Consider the following 17,247-nt stretch of genomic DNA (forward strand, 5'->3'; position numbering starts at 1 on the left):
CAAACTGAATCAACATAAAAAAAAAACTACTTTACCCCTAAAAATAAAAACGTTGGAGTGGCCTAGCCAAAGTCCTGACCTGAATCCAATTGAGATGCTGTGGAATTTTATTTTATTTATTTATTTATTTATTTATTTATTTATTTATTTATTATTTATTTATTTTAATTAATTAAATGGTTTATTTATTTATTTATTATTTATTTATTTATTTTAATTAATTAAATGGTTTATTTATTTTTTTATTTTTTTATTTATTTATTTATGTATTTATTTATTTAGTATGTTTGGTTTTGATTTCTGTAGTACGTGTTAAAAGCTTCTAAAATCAGTAAGGACAGTGATGAATAAATATCAACAGTTATAAATAAACAAACTAGTTTTGAATAAGGGTAAGTAAAAGATGATCGTATTTTCACTTTGGGGTGAACTGTCCTGATGGATAATACACATTACACACACAAACTGGATCAACATAAAAATAAATATTACACCTAAAATAAAAATGTTGGAGTGGCCTAGTCAAAGATCTTATCTGAATCCATATGAGATGCTGTGGCATTTTTTTTTCTCATTTGTATTTATTTATTTATTTGTATGCATGTATGTTTGATTTCTGCAATACATGTTAAAAGCTCCTAAAATCAATAAAAGACAATGAGTGAGTTAGACAAGTGTTTGTGGAGTTTTACAGCAGACTTCAGACACGTTTACATGTCAATGATGTACAGAAAAACAAATACTTAGACAAGAACAGTCAAAATTGACCCACAATGATCCATTAAAACAATTAAAACTGTCACTAATCAAGCAATCAAGAGATGTAGCAGCATCTTGCAAAACTTCATTTGTTTTTAAGTGACCCATTAAAAAAACCCTGCTTAGTGTTGTGAAAGTTGCCATTCATTATTTGAATCTTCAATCATAAGAAGGATTTTAGGCTAATACTTCACCCTCATCACAATTGCAAACTTACGACTTATAGGTAAAACAATCTGTAGAGTATTCAGTTAACATAAATCACACAGAAACAATACATACGCTCCTATGAGGAAAGAAAAACAATTAAAAACAAATGAACCGCTGAAGCAGATCAATGAGTGTACACAGCCACACGGGTCAACAGAAAGAGCAAATCAAGAGTGGGTCTTCACTGTTTCTTTTTTTTTGCAAGCTCTGTAAAACCAGGATCAGAGATTAAAATGTCACGACCCGCTCATTTTCCTAAGAGACAAGAGACTGAATCAATATTCCTCCAAGCCTTCAGCTTCACTGCGAAGATTTCATACGGTTGAAGGGGTGCAAATGGATTTACGCTGAATTGACGGGGCACATACTTATCTATCTTCAAAAATAATAATAAAAAAAAACAGTGAAAAATGACATTTTACTTTAATGGCCACATTTTACTCATGTTAAAGTCAAATCTTATCTCTCAGATTCACAGTCGCAGCCCATTTCTGTTAATGACGCCGTTCCTCTCTAGCGCACACGCCTCCCAGGAGATCAGATAAAGATTCAAGCCTTAAACAAAGAGACTCAATTCAAGTGTTTAAGCAGAGTCTACCTCTTTAAAATTATTAAGAGATTAAGCACGCTCTGGTCAGGAAATTAAATATGCATGCAAATATCTGTAAAGGAATCTGTGCCCTTTTTTGCAGTTAAATTGATAGTTTACTCCAAAATTAATCTTCTCTTATCATTTACCCGCCATTTTACTTGTTACAAACCAGGTTTGATCTTTGAACAAAAAAGAAGATATTTTGAAGAATGTTCAAGTGCTGTAACCATCGAGTTCCACAGGAGTTGTTTTTTACTACTATGGAAAAAAAATGGTTATAGGCTATATTCAAAATGTATTCATAAATATTCATATATTTTCTAAATATATATGCACAACAAAATAAATAAACAAACTAGGTTGAAATAAGGGTGAGTAATGATGATAGAATGTTCATGTTGGGGTAAACTGCCCCGATAAATGTCCCAATAGTCATTACGCATAAAACACACACAAACTAAATCAACATTAAAAAAAATTGCGTTACACCTAAAATAAAAATGTTGGAGTGGCCTAGTCAAAGTCCTGAACTGAATCCAATTGAGATGCTCTGGCATGACCTGAAAAATGCAGTTCAACTCTGTAAAAGACTCAATGCAAGTTATCTAAAATCCTTGATTGCAGTTGATGCTGCTAAACCCTGATTTATACTTCTGTGTCAAGTGACCGGCGTAATCCATGGCGCATGCAACGCGTGTAGCTGTGCATTTATTCTTCTGCGCGCTGTCTCTGTTGGTCAACACTTTCGAAGCGCTAGTTGGCAGTGAGGTGTAAATGTTCCTCTGTGTCGAGTTTCTTCGCTGGTGTTTTGTTTTTTCTGAACACTTCCTGGATGTACAAGTGGCTCAAACTCGCTTATTTTGAGGCAGGAACCGGCGGACGTGCAACAACTTTAACTATGAGGTGAACATAAAACAAAACTTTTATTTACGGGTCATTTCAACAAAGCTCATTTACGGGACTCCACACTTGAAAACAATCGCTCCATCGGGCTCGTGCCGCTCGCATGGCTCTCGGTCTCACCCAGACTCGTCAGCGTTACCAAGCCGACCAATCACAGAGCTTGCGCTACGCATCGTAACGTGTAGTTACATTGTAACGTGTAGTTACATTCTTTGAGAGGTGCACGTCAGCGACACTGACGGCCACGGTGTAGGGCTATGCGTCAACGCGCAGGTTGCGCTGTAGCATACGCGTGCGCTAGACGCAGAAGTATAAATCAGCCTAATGCCGAGTTCAGACTGCATGATTTTCAAACTAGTCGTGTCACAGATGTTTTCACACTGCATGACTATCTGGGCTGGCGTTTCGTCGCTGCTTTGTTTACACTGCAAGATGGTTCGGCGACATGGACATTCACATTGCATGACTTTACTATAGGGAGAATCGCCGACAACTTCGTCCAAACTACGTCTCACAGCCAAAAACAAGTAGTATATCTTTTGTTATTAACTACATAATGACAAAGAAGCCTTTAATGGGGTAGAACATGTACATGTTTGCTCACCTGGGTTTAAAGGGAAGTAGCCATTTCTCCTCAACGTTGATAATAAACTAATTTCTTTCTGTATAAAACGTCAAACAGACACGGTTGCTCCTGAGTCCTGTCAAACCTCCCCTAGTTTTCCTCCATTTCGTGGGTCCAAAATAAACCGAAAAAGAGCACTTTTAACTTCTCCCCCAGCCTCCCGCCGGCCTGCAGGAGGTATACACACGCACACACAAGTGAATGCTGCTCTCTCATTGGCTGTAGGCGATCGCTGATGTTATTTTCAGTCAAAACTCAATTCACACGGCATGATTTGAATCGCCGACAGCTCCAGATATTCAGCATGCCAAATATCTCACAGGCATCGGCGATTCTCTCAGGTCGCGTCTTTGATTGTTCATACTGTGTGATTGTCACTCTCGTGCACGAGCAGCGATTTGCCTGTGATTTCAGGCATTTGTCGGCGATTTCTCAAAACCTGTCGGCGAGCCAAAATCGGGGCTAAAATCACGCAGTCTGAACTAGGCATTAGGGTGGCCCAACCAGCTAATTTGTACAAATTCAAGTGAGTTTAGTCATACAAACATGTTAGATTTTTCAAAAGGAGGCACCAAACCCCACCCATAATTGAGCGGTGTGCAAATAATAATAAATTTCACAAATGAGATCATACAAATTCATACGAACTTGCCACTAAGTCAAACGAGCTGCGCGGGATTATTGTGAAGTTGAACATTTATCACAGGAAAATGTTGATAGTTTGTTTGCAATACCGCAGACACAAAACACACACAATTTGTTTCCACAAACAAATTAATCCTGAACAGAGACTGGCAGTATGTCAAAGATATGTACAGACAAACACACACACACTCGCCAAACATCAGCATGGGGAAACTCTCAACCATCTTACAAATTCTGTCTTTATATTCAGAATCAGAATATTCCACACTGTTTGTCAAAAAGTGCTCTGCGCTCCGATAACAGCATTCTGGATTTTGGTTTTTCAATGAGTTATCAAACATTCATTCATTCATTTTCTTGTCGGCTTAGTCCCTTTATTAATCCAGGGTCGCCACAGCGGAATGAACCGCCAACTTATCCAGCAAGTTTTTACGCAGCGGATGCCTTTCCTGACGCAACAAATCTCTGGAAAACACACACACACACACACATACACTCATACACTTGTACACTACAGACAATTTAGCCTACCCAATTCACCTGTACCGCATGTCTTTGGACTTGCAAACTCCACACACAAAGACCAACTGAGCCGAGGTTCGAACCAGCGACCTTCTTGCTGTGAGGCGACAGCACTACCTACTGCACCACTGCTTCGCAAATGTTGGAGTGGCCTAGTCAAAGTCCTGACCTAAATCCAATTGAGATGCTCTGGCATGACCTCAAAAATGCAGTTCAGCCCCATAACAGACTCATTGCAAGTTATCTAAAATTCTAGATTGCAGCTGTTGCTGCTAAGGGTGGCCCAACCAGCTAATTTGTGAAAATTCAAGCAAGTTTAGTCTTAAAAAAATCAACAATTTTCAAAAGCAAATTGAATTAAAATGTGCAAATAAATTAGTCACTAATTCAAACAGTTACAAATAGCATTGTGTAATGAGTCCCGGCTGTGGGCTGGGCATTTCTGTAGAGTTTGGCGTGGGTTTCCTCCAGGTGCTCTGGTTTCTGGTTAGATAAACATCAGTCACAGTTTCTTTTTCTACATAAAATGGTTCCAAAACCACACATTTTATGTGCTTCACATGCGTGTTTCATGTGTGATTTTACCTTGACCTTTTCTGTCAGGAAGACACCTTTGGACAGACTTTTAAATCAGAAAACAATACGTCACATGACTTAAAACTAAAGAAAGAAACCAGTTACTAAACTGGTTAAACAGAACAATCAGTTTTGCAAAACAAGACACCATTATACTAGACAAAGACAGCCTCCAGTCAAGCAGAAATGATCCAGATAAGAGCACCAAAAAAAAGGATCCTTGCTCACTGCTCTGGGAGGACTGCCAGCTGAAACACACACTAAACACACACACGCTGCTGTCATACACTTGCACAGTCCTGGGGCCTGTACCATTTAACTGGCTAGCCAGTTAAGTTTCAGTTTTTAACAAATGGATGTGGCCAATTGTTTGACTAATAGCCTGTGTTTCAGGGACGGAGTCGGATGGTAAATCAATAATCAATCCAATTAAATCAGTTAGTGATCTGTTGCTTTAAAAGAACAGGTTCATAATAGTCATAAGCTAGGCTTCCATCTACCTGCAGTATAATTCAGAATTATTAGCCCCCTTTAAATTTTTTTGTCTTTTTTAAATATTTCCCAAATGATGTTTAACAGAGGAAGGAAATTTTCACAGTATGTCTGATAATATTTTTTCTTCCGGAGAAAGTCTTATTTGTTTTATTTCGGCAAGAATAAAAGCAGTTTAAATTTTTTTATGAACCATATTAAGGTAAAAAATATTAGCCCTTTCAAAGCTATACATTTTTTCGACAGTCTACAGAACAAACCATTGTTATACAATAACTTGCCTAATTACCCTTACCTGCCTAGTTAACCTAATTAACCTAGTTAAGCCTTTAAATGTCACTTTAAGCTGTATTGAATTATCTTGAAAAATATCTAGTCAAATATTATTTACTGTCATCATGGCAAAGATAAAAGAAACCAGTTATTAGAAATGAGTTATTAAAACTATTATCATTAGAAATGTGCTGAAAAAAATCTTCTCTTCGTTAAACAGAAATTGGGGGAAAAATAAACAGGGGGGCTAATAATTCTGACTTCAGCTGTATTTGGAATACTGCTTCATGAAAACACCGAGATGCAAATATATTTTGAAAATGCGAATCAAAAACTGAGTAGGATAACATTCGGTAACACTTTACTTGAAGAGGCGTCCATAAGAATGTCACGAAACCTTTATAATCATGACGTGACTGAATGAGACTGTATGTGTGTGTGTGTGTGTGCTAATGACAACTGTCGCTCAGTTACGTCATTTTAAATGCAAGGATGTCAACTTTACATGAACAAATACATCACAACCAGTCTTCCTCTTTGTCATGAGGCATTATAATTGTGTCATGATATTTTTTTCTGCTCTCGTTTTCGGCCAAACAATCTGTATTTGTCATTAAAACGTCTCATTAAAAGTGTCATTCCTCTGTCAGGTCATTTTTAACAGCATCATTATTATTTAATGACATTAATGACAAATACAACTTGTATCACTGTAGTTAAAGTATAGCGCTTAAAAATGGCAGCACAGTGGTTAGAACTGTCACCTCACAGCAAGAAGGTTACTTGTTCGAGTCCCGGTTGGGCCAGCTGGCATTTCTGTGTGGAGTTTGCAAGATCTTTCCATGTTTGCGTGCTTCTTCGGGTGCTCCCCCACAGTCCAAACACATGCGCTATAGGCGAATTGGGTAGGCTAAATTGGTCATAGTGTATGAGTGTGTGTGTGAATGTGAGAGTATATGGGTGTTTCACAGTCCTGGGTTGCAGCTGGAGGGGCATCCGGTGCATAAAAACATATGCCAGAATAGTTGGCGGTTCATTCCGCTGTGGCAGCCGCTGATAAATAAAAGACTAAAGCTGAAAGAAAATAAATGAATGAATGAATGACTCCTAAATACATAGCGAAACACATGGGATGCTATCAATGAGCTAAACAACCATTATATTACTCAGAAAGTTGAGGGGAAAAAAGGTGTAAATCCCGAAGAAAGGAGCAGAGGGAATTCAGCTTTAGTTAGTGTGCAGTTTGCCGAAGGTCACAATAAATGAGAAGCATTGTGAAAAAGCAATATAGCACAACTCCTATACGAATGGGATTAGATTCCTCAGAGGACACCGCCAAATTACATTTGATAATTTGATCCTGAAATATGTTTGGAGGACAACCGCGTACATGGCCAGCATTCAAATCAAGACATTTGAGTATGTCAAATATGTTATATGCATTTAACATTAATGCACAATCTTCATCCAAAGAATAACTTTTTTTGTTAAAGGGGATCGATCATGCCTTTTTTTTTTTTATGAGAGTGTGTGAGGTTTCCAACTCAAAATACCACACAAATAATGTTTTATAACTCTTTGAATCTGCCCTTTTTAGGCTTTAATCCAAATCCTGCCGTTTTGGTGACTGTCGCTTTAAAATCAAATAGGATCAAATAGGATGGGCGGAGCTTCAAATGCCTGTGTGTCAGCATAACGGCAGTTTTAAAATCAAGACTAATGTTCTTTGCTAGTGAGGGAGAGATCGTCACTAGTGGGCGGGGCTTTCCCCCTCTGATGACACGTACAAAAAGAGAATGTCAAATGTATCTGCAGACTGTTTTGATCAAGTGTGATTATAAAAAAATTTAATTAATCAGGTTTTACCATTAGAAGCTGGTTATAGTCACACATCGTTTCCACACAACTGTGGTTAATCTCCTCATAAAAATGATTTTGGCATAATAGGTCTCCTTTAAACCCTAAATAAATTAGTGTTTCATTATTTCCATTAGATTAGATTCAACTTGTATCGAGTGTATCTATAGAAAAAAACAGGTGATATTTACAACTGGATGTACTATGAACATAATATTGAGGTTGTAATAACTCAAATCAGACATTTGGACATTGATTTTGATGATTACAATTTACTTTAGGAACATTAAGGGGGGAAAAACTAAATATAGAAGAAAAAAAAGAGAAATCTGCACCACAGTATAATAATCCAAAATTAGTTGAGTTTAAAAAGGAAGATAACCCAGTATGCTGGGTCAAACATTTAATCTAACCTTGCGCTGAGCTGACAAAATGATTCAAATCCTTACAACTTCCATTGACCTGCATTAGAGAGGAGTAGAAAAGGCAGAAAGCATCATCTGTGGAGGCTCTCTATGGTCAATAACAATAAAGCAGGACTTGGTGAAAGGTCAGTTTTCTTAATGCAGCATTTGTTACTCCTCCATGTTTTCTGGCTGGTCAGTTGACCAATCCGGTATCTTAAGGTGACATGGGGTAATTCCCAATCTGTGTGTGTGCAGAAGATAAATGACGTCGATATGGGAACAATGAGACGTACAGCTCTCTCTCCCTCTCTTTACTTTACAACAAATCAATTTAAATCAATTTAATTGAGCTTTATTGGCAGGACTTACTTAGTATAGCCAAAGCCTTGCTCAATATTTTAATAACGAACAAACAATTATAGAGAAAACATGAACAGATCTATGAAATAATTAATATATATATATAATTTTATATTTAAACAAAATAAAACAAACAAATAAACAAATTTAAAATCTACAGTTATTAATATAAAACATAATATATTTAATAAATAAATAAATATAAAAAATAACTATAAAATTGAATAATAAAAATAATTATAAAATAAAATAAACAAATATAATTTAACATAACAAAATAAATGAACATTATCATAAAATCTAAAATAAATACATTTAAAATAAAATATAAAGTAAACACAAAATAAACATAAATAAAATAAATCATTATACAAAATATAAAATAAAATATTAAATATTTACCGAAAAATTTATAAAAATAAATATTAATAAAATACAATTATTAATAAAATTAATTAATAAAATTATTTATATATTAATAAAAATAATAAATATTTAAGAAATATATACATTAAAATAAATACATTTTAAATAAAATAAAATTAAATATAAAATAAACAAAAAAATAATATAAAATAAATATTTACAAAATAAATATAAAATACATTCAAAATTAAATTAATAAAACAATATATAAAATAAAAATAATAACATTTTAAAATTTTATATAGAATAAAAATAAAATAAATAAATATAAAGTAAGTAAATCTTAAAATGAAATAAACTACATTCATTCAGATGGTTTGTTTCTGACTAGTTTTGTCCACTGGCTGGCTCTTTTCTCTCTTTATATCTCTCTCTCAGTGGAGAAAGAAAAGAGCTGCAGCTCAGGGCAATCGATGCCGCATCTGACCCTTAATACAGCAGGAATGCAGGAAGGGTAAAAGCCAGAGAAAGACCAACAGAGACATTCGTGCACTCCTGAACAGATTAATAAAGGTACAGAACACGAATTGTCAAAACCTTGTCTAATCTTTTAACATTGTTTAATAGGGAAATATACAGCGAAACAGCCAGTTTATACTTTAGCACAAGCTCATTAAACTATTTTTGCATAACATTATAAACCAAGCCAATAAATCTGCAGCAGTTTTCATTTGAATGAACCCCAGAGCCTATCATCAACTCAAGAAATTGAATGCAGACCCTCCAAGCCATGCAAAACTCCATTTCACACATCGCTGTTCTGAAACATCCGCGCACAAATGTGTTGCATACTTGATTTTGCGACACTTCTGCCATATGTTTACTCTTTTACTGTCAAAATAATAACTTATGGGAAATACACATGAAATCAAAGCTAGCCATAGTGATTTTGTTAGCTCCCTTTGCTAGTTTTGTGGTGAACAATTCATCTGTGCATCTCATAAGGTAAAAAATAATAGTTTGCCCTTGTAATCTTTCATTGAAACCTGAAAGTGCACTCCCTGTTTTTGTTTTCAGTTAAACTCTCAGATGACAACTGTCTGAGGTATTGGGCGGGACTAACATACTTAACCACGCCCCTCCAGCTGTCAGTTTTGACAACAAATTCAAATGGTGAGCACGAGGAGTCTGTTAGGTCAAAGAGTTTAGAATGACCAAGAGGCGACACACAATAGAACATTCCATTGCAACAGCAGCGCACAGCAACAGCCCCGGATTCCACCATCTTGGAGTGAAAGCGATAGGCTGTCCATGGGATCTTATTGCTGTCGCGATGGCAAGCAGCTGCTTTGTTTTTTATTTATTTACTTAAAAAGCACATTAAAGCTGAGATACAACCTGAAAGACGACAATACAACACTTACTATCACAATCATCAGCGGTTTTAACAGTTTATTTTACGCCATCTAGTGGCTGTTTCCAAAATTGCACTAGAGTGTCGCCTTTTGGTGGTTCTATGCTCTTTGGTTATGTTGGAATAACTCTTTTAGAACCCCTTTCCCCAACTTTCTGAATGAAATGCCTACTTTACTACATCCAATCAGCTCGTAGTAGAAAAAAACCAAGCCACACCCACTGCCTTTCACTGTTTAATATTCCGTCCCTCTAGGAACTGCATCACAATATGAAAAAAGCAGCTTTGGTTTGCTCAATCTGGTACTCTTAAAGAGATAGTTCACCCAAAAGTGAAACTGTCCTCATGCCTCATTGGTTCTAAACTTAAATTGACTTCTTCAGCATGATGAACACAAAACATGAAATTCTAAAGAATTCTGAAGAAAAAAAAAGCAGCCATTGAAATCTCTAGTAAGAACAAGAAAATACTATGAAGGTCAGGTTTTTTTTTTCACAGCATTCTTTAGAGTATCTTCCTTTGTTAAATGGAAACAGGTTTGTAACAAGGGAAGGATGACAAAAGTTGTGACACATATGATTCAGCTAGTCTGTACATGTATATCAGCACAGAGAAAAATGTCACAGATTATTCAATCAGTCTGTAGAGTATAAGCAGCTCATACACCTACTGTATGTCAATTTGAGTTTGATAGTCTAAAAGCTTTCCATGTTAATCAGAGTTCACATTCTCACCAAAGCAACATCAATTCAAGCTGATTCTATTTTTGGGACGGTTTCTATTTTTGTAATGTCAAACACGATGACAGCATATTGCGTGTGTTTTGTTTATATCATTTGTTTTAAGATTGTATATCATTGTGTTTGATATTAACAGGCATAATGAAGTTATCTTTTGATATTTAAGATGCCTTGAAGTATGTTCACACTGTAAAAAAAACACTTGTTCACTTTTTGATAACTTTTGACAGTGGAAATGGCCATAAAAACCATACCGAACCATATCACTTTGGAAACAGGTAATAGCTGTGAAATTTAGAGGTGGTTGTGACAATTTACCTTTATTGTTTACAGTACTTTACTTTTGTACAATACACTCAAAAATTAAGATACAAGAGCTGTCACTAGTGTGGTACCATATCAAAAATTATACAGTTGAAGTCGGAATTATTAGCCCTCCTTTGAATTTCTTTTTCTTTTTTAAATATTTCCCAAATGATGTTTAGCAGAGCAAGGACATTTTCACAGTATGTTTTTTTATTTTTTCTTCTGGAGAAAGTCTTATTTGTTTTATTTCAGCTAGAATAAAAGCAGCTTTAATTTTTTATAAACCATTTTAAGGTCAAAATTATTAGCCCCTTTAAACTATATTTTTTTCGATAGTCTACAAAACAAACCATCGTTATACAATAACTTGCCTAATTATCCTAACCTGCCTAGTTACCCTAATTAAATACCTAGTAAAGCTTTTAAATGTCACTTTAAGCTGTATAGAAGTGTCTTGAAAAAATATCTAGTCAAATATTATTTACTGTCATCATGGAAAATATTAAATAAATCAGTTATTAGAAATGAGTTATTAAAACTTATATAAGAAATATTGAAAAAAATCTGCTCTATTAAACAGAAATTGAGGAAAAAAATAAACAGGGGGCTAATAATTCTGACTTCAACTGTACATTGTTAACTAAAGGGTCCTAATTAATACCCCAAGGGTACATATTAGTAGCTAAAAAGTGCAAAAGTGTACCTTTTAAAATCAATTAGGTGCTAAAATATACCTTACATGGTACCAATATGAGTTCTTTAAGTACAAATATGTACCTTTTAAAAAGGTCCCACCAAGGCATGGGCCGTTATAAGATTCTGACGGTATGATCAGCTTGGATAAAAATATTACGGTATTATTATTACTGCTCTAATATTTATTGTTTTTAAATGTCTGGGTTTAAAACAAAAACTTTGTAGCCTTTTGAAAACAATCTATTTTATTTTTGGAAACATTTTAAATATTTTCTAAGAGTAAACATGTCAGGCTAAATTAATTACTGACATCTGCTGTCGTCATTCGTTTCAAAAACAGGTTTTGTTTGCAATTTAAAACGGCATCTTTAGATTTATTTTCTGCTGAAAATAATGTTGTCCTAAAAAACAAAAGAAAAACAAACAAAAAAAAAGCGTAAATAAAAATGTGCACATACCTAAGGAACAGTTTTGCTGAAAATTTGGGTGGATTTAAAACCTTGACATTTCCAAACCGTGGTATACCCTATCATACACGGTATACGGTTATCGTCCCATGCCTAGTCCCACCCCAGTGACGTCTCTCAAACCTTTATTTTTGAAAGTGTACATGCTTTTTCCTTTCTATAAGAACACTTTGCCGCAGTAAGAATAAAAAAACAGCTTGAAAGAAAAAGGTGAAAGGAGAGAGAAAGATGTCTTTGCACTCTCTACTATCCTAAAGAGGTTGATAAAGCACGATAATCTGTTCCTTCATCAAATCCCTCGGGTAGCAACGAGAACGTCTCTATTTCCCACTCAACACTCTGAAAATGGGACTTCTCTAAAGGTCACAACATTTTTTTTCTTCTTATTTTAATAATCAAACTGCACATACACACACACACACACACACACACACACACAAACACACAAACACACACACAGAAAAAATAATGCACCAGCAAGAATCACGGCAAGCACTCTCACAACAAATATCCTCCTCTGATCATGCATTTTTCATGCCATACACACTGGCAGGAAGAAGATATGCATCCCCTACAGTATGTGAAACACTTTACCTTACAGGGAGGTTTTAATATCAAATGAACGCCTCAGTGGTTAAGCAAAGCCAACCAGCAATGCAGAAAGGAAAAAAATAAAATAAATAAAACTCAATCCCAATGTTTCTCCTATAGATTCACCTCAATTGATCCCCTGTCAAAGAGAATTACAATGAGTAGGAGCCAGAATGAAATGATCACGCAGGAGACATCAATTCCATTATGCTGGGATTGCGCTTCGGGAACTAAATTGCACATGGTAAAATAAAAAGCTTCCAGGAGTCGGAGTCATAATTCATTAGAGATGAACGTTCAAACCTTAAAGAGGACCTACTATCCCCCTTTTTATATGTAACATAAGTCTCTTGTGTACGGTGACTGGGAAGTGCAAAACAACATTACAAAGTGTGAAACTCTTCACAAAGCTGGAGACAAATTTACATTGTGGAAAACATTTTTATCAATCATAACACACAATTACATTGGAAAAAAACGATTTTACGAAGGACGAAACAAATTTACATTACACAAGACGCAAAACACTTTTAACTGTCCCGAAACACAAGAAGTGACGTGGAAAACACCATACAGCGGAAAATATCAGCATGTGTGTGACTTTGTAGACGCAGGTTAACACGAGTCCAATGGCACAGGTCAAAATTAGTCCACAACTATGAAAATCACGGTTTGACCAACTGCGATAAAACATCGTTTTGTCATTTAGAGGTATTCCGAGAAAATATTAGCGTGAGAGTATGTGGAAACATGTAAACGCAAGTACATGGAAACAAGTTAACACAAGTCCACAACCAAAGCTTCTATGGCTATGCCATGTTAAAAAAAAAAAAAAAACAGATCAAGTTTACCACATTTTATAAATACCACTTTTTATAATTATACAAATATTCAGTAACACTTTAGAAAAACTATCCTTTATAACTAGCTAATAGATCAGTAATAAACTGTTAGTTAAATGACTTGTTAAATAATAGTTAATAGTGTGTTAATTATTTATAACTATCTGATATAACTAGCTATTAGTCCATTAATAAACTGTTATTGCTAAGTTTTAAATAACTTGTTAAATAAAAATTAATAGTTTGTTAATTATTTATAACTGTGCATCATAGATAGCCAATAGATAACTTACAAGCAGTTAGTTAACAAGTTACAAATGGTTTGTTAACTGTATTTTAATGATTTATAGCTATACCTAATAAATTAGTATTAGACCATGCAAAGCTGTTGGTAAATTTCTTACTGAAGACTTGTTAAGTATCAGTTAATAGTTTATATACATTATTGGGATGTTATTCTAGTTGCAATTATTCTCCATTTATTAACTGTTAGTAAATGAGGACTAGTTGCAACTTTAGAATAACATCCCAATAACGTTTATGACTAACACTTAACTAATATTTTGTTTCACACTTTACAGATCAGTTGTTCATAGTTTGTTAACCATCTACTAACACCAGTGAAACCTTGTAAAACAGCAAACGGATGAAACAAGTTCAAGCTACAGAAATTTGATGTGATATTTAAAATATGCAGCTGTATACAAGAATACAAACCCATGAGCTTTGGCCCCTTTTGGTGCTAAACGTGAAAACAAAATAATTTAAAAATATTTTATTAAAAAGTTCAACAAAAGTTTCATTGATGTTATTAAATCGTAAACAAACTATGAACAACTGATCTGTAAAGTGTGAGTTAATATATCAGTTAAATGTTAGTTATTAGCCTAAGTATGTTATTGGGACGTTATTCTAAAGTCGCAACTACTCTTCATTTATTAACTTAGTAAATGAGGAATGTATAAACTATTAACTGATACCTAACAAGTCTTTAGTAAGTAATTTACCAACAGCTTGTTCATGGTCTAATACTAATTTATTAGGTAAAGTTATAAATTATTAAAATACAGTTAGCAAACCATTTATAACTTGTTAACTAACAGCTTGTAAGTTATCTATTGGTTATCGAGAAGGCACAGTTCTAAAAATAAATAACTTTTATTGGTAACACTTTACAATAAGGTTCATTAGTTAATGCATTTACTAACATGAACTAATCATGAACAACACATGTACAGCATTTATTAATCATAATTGAACATTTACTAATGCATTATTAACATTTAAGTCCATGCTTGTTAACATTAGTTAATGCACCATGAGTTAACATGAACTAACAATGAACTACTGTATTTTCATTAACTAACGTTTATTAACATGAATAAATACTGTAGCAAATGCATTGTTCATTGTTTGTTCATGTTAGTAAATGCATTAATTAACATTAACTAATGAACATTGTAAAGTGACCCTTTTATTTAACAAGTCATTTATAACTCATTAACTAACAGTTTATTAATGAACTATTAACTAGTTATAACGGATGGTTATTCTAAAGTGTTACCAAATATTCTAACAATTTAAAGTCATCAACAGCAATAAATAATACACAAGGTAAAATACATAAATAATAATAATAATAATGATAATTTATAACAAAAAAAACAGTTTTCCTTTCAATAAAAACGGTATAATTTCAGAAGGATTCACATTTCCAAATATTTCATAAAGTCTCTAGATAAAAATTGTTGTCTGATAACATCAAAAATAGGGCATTCCACAAGAATATGTTTAACAGTTTGGTTTCTGTTGCAATATAGACATTTTGGGGGTTGTTCTCCTTTGAGTAAATCTATGGGAGGGGGGAATTAAATAACACATATTTTATAAATCGCAGCCTCTTGCAATTAGCTAATTGCAATGTTTCTAATTACAATTCGATTTTCGATTAATCGCACAGCCCTAGGCGGAGCTACAAATGCCTGTGTGTCAGCATAGTGGCAGATCAAAAAAGCCAAGACTAACGTCCTAAGCTAATGAGGGGGAGATCATCACTAGAGGGCAGGGTTTTTTCCCTCTGATGACACGTACAAAGGGAGAATGTCAATCAAAGTGTTTCTGCAGACTGTTTTTATCAAGTGTGATTATAGAAAATCAAATTAATACCTTTTTGACATTAAAGGCTGGCTATATTCACACACTGTTGCCACACAACTGTGTTTAAACCCCTTTTAAAAGTGATCTTTGCATAAGGTTCCCGTTAAAATGTATATTAATGGTTATTTTTAAGATGGAATGATCATGAGACCCAGTTTTACCATCTTTTGAATGCTGTTCATAGTCTAAAAATCTTTTGCTCCCTCATAACTTATTACATTTTTCAATGACAGGGAAAAATTAATAAATGTTTATTTTAAAAATGTATAATGAAATAAAAGTCAAATAACTGTTTAAAAAGTACAACGACTGCATGAGAACATCTGCAAGTGAAACGGATGGAAAGGATGTGATGCAAATATGATGCAACGTGATGCAAAGTCTTTACATGGAGCCGAGCTTTGTAAATTCCACCCAGGGGAATACACTGTCAATGCAAAACCGATGGTTCCTTCACATACTCTATAATGGTTCCTACTCAAAAGGACAAATTTAGACTAGATTTGCTTTAAGTTTTTTATTAGTAAAGACTTTTAAGCACTATAAAAGTGCTTTTAAATACTTATTTAAGGCTGGGGGTAAGTGAGAAATGTCACTATATAATAAATCGCTGACAAACTTATCCACATATGAGCAATTCCATGCAAATGTCAACATTGCCATGAAAAAAAAAATGCTTTCACCTTTCTAAATTGTCGTTGTAGGCTTGTATTTTACAGTACCATCTCTATCAACGTTTTACTTTGAGTCTGTGTGAACTGGTTAGAGTTTACGGCCGACATTTGGAACACGGCTTAAACATCTCTCAAGTGTATGTATCATCAAGAGTAAAGCACTGACCTGGGCTGTCAGAGTGGCACTGGGGTGGCAGAACAGCGCACACCTTCCCCCTGTTCTCAGACCGTGTGCTCTCCTGACAGTCTGGTGACCTCCAAGAGACATGGACAGCGCCTCCTGCAGGAATGGAGGAAATGGAGAATATCAGTATCAGAACACATGTTTGGTTATGTAGAGTTGACATCGAAAATGATTAGCCCTCCTGTATTTTTTTGTATTCTTTTTCAAATATAACAGACTATATTAACAGAGCAAGCAATTTTTCACAGTATGTCCTACAATATTTTTTTTCTTCTGGAAAAAGTCTTATTTGTTTGATTTCAACTAGAATAAAAATCCGTTTTTAATTTTTTAATTATTTTAAGGTCAATATTATTAGCCCCTTTAAGCTATATGTTTTTTACAGAACAAACCACTGTAATAAATAAGCAAGTAAATAGGTAAAGTAAATGACTATAGAAGAGAATAGGAAAATGAGTAAATAAAAAAATAACAAAGTGCATAAGTAAATAAGTATAAATAAATGAGTAAATAACGTAGTAAATAAAGTAGGTAAAGTAAAAAAATAAGTCAAGTAAATGAGTGAATAAATGAATAAGTAAATAAGTAA

The 17,247-nt window shown here is 34.2% G+C and overlaps 1 protein-coding gene across 1 annotated transcript in view; it reads right to left on the minus strand.

Moving 5' to 3' along the window:
- Positions 1-17,247, minus strand: part of mcu (mitochondrial calcium uniporter) — a 121,680-nt gene that overhangs the window by 45,339 nt on the left and 59,094 nt on the right. Inside the window, 1 exon segment of the mRNA NM_001077325.1 lies at positions 16,641-16,754. Within this exon segment, the coding sequence (NP_001070793.1) occupies positions 16,641-16,754 (114 nt within the window).

This window comes from Danio rerio, chromosome 13 (assembly GCF_049306965.1).
Source record: "Danio rerio strain Tuebingen ecotype United States chromosome 13, GRCz12tu, whole genome shotgun sequence".
Lineage (NCBI taxonomy): Eukaryota > Metazoa > Chordata > Actinopteri > Cypriniformes > Danionidae > Danio > Danio rerio.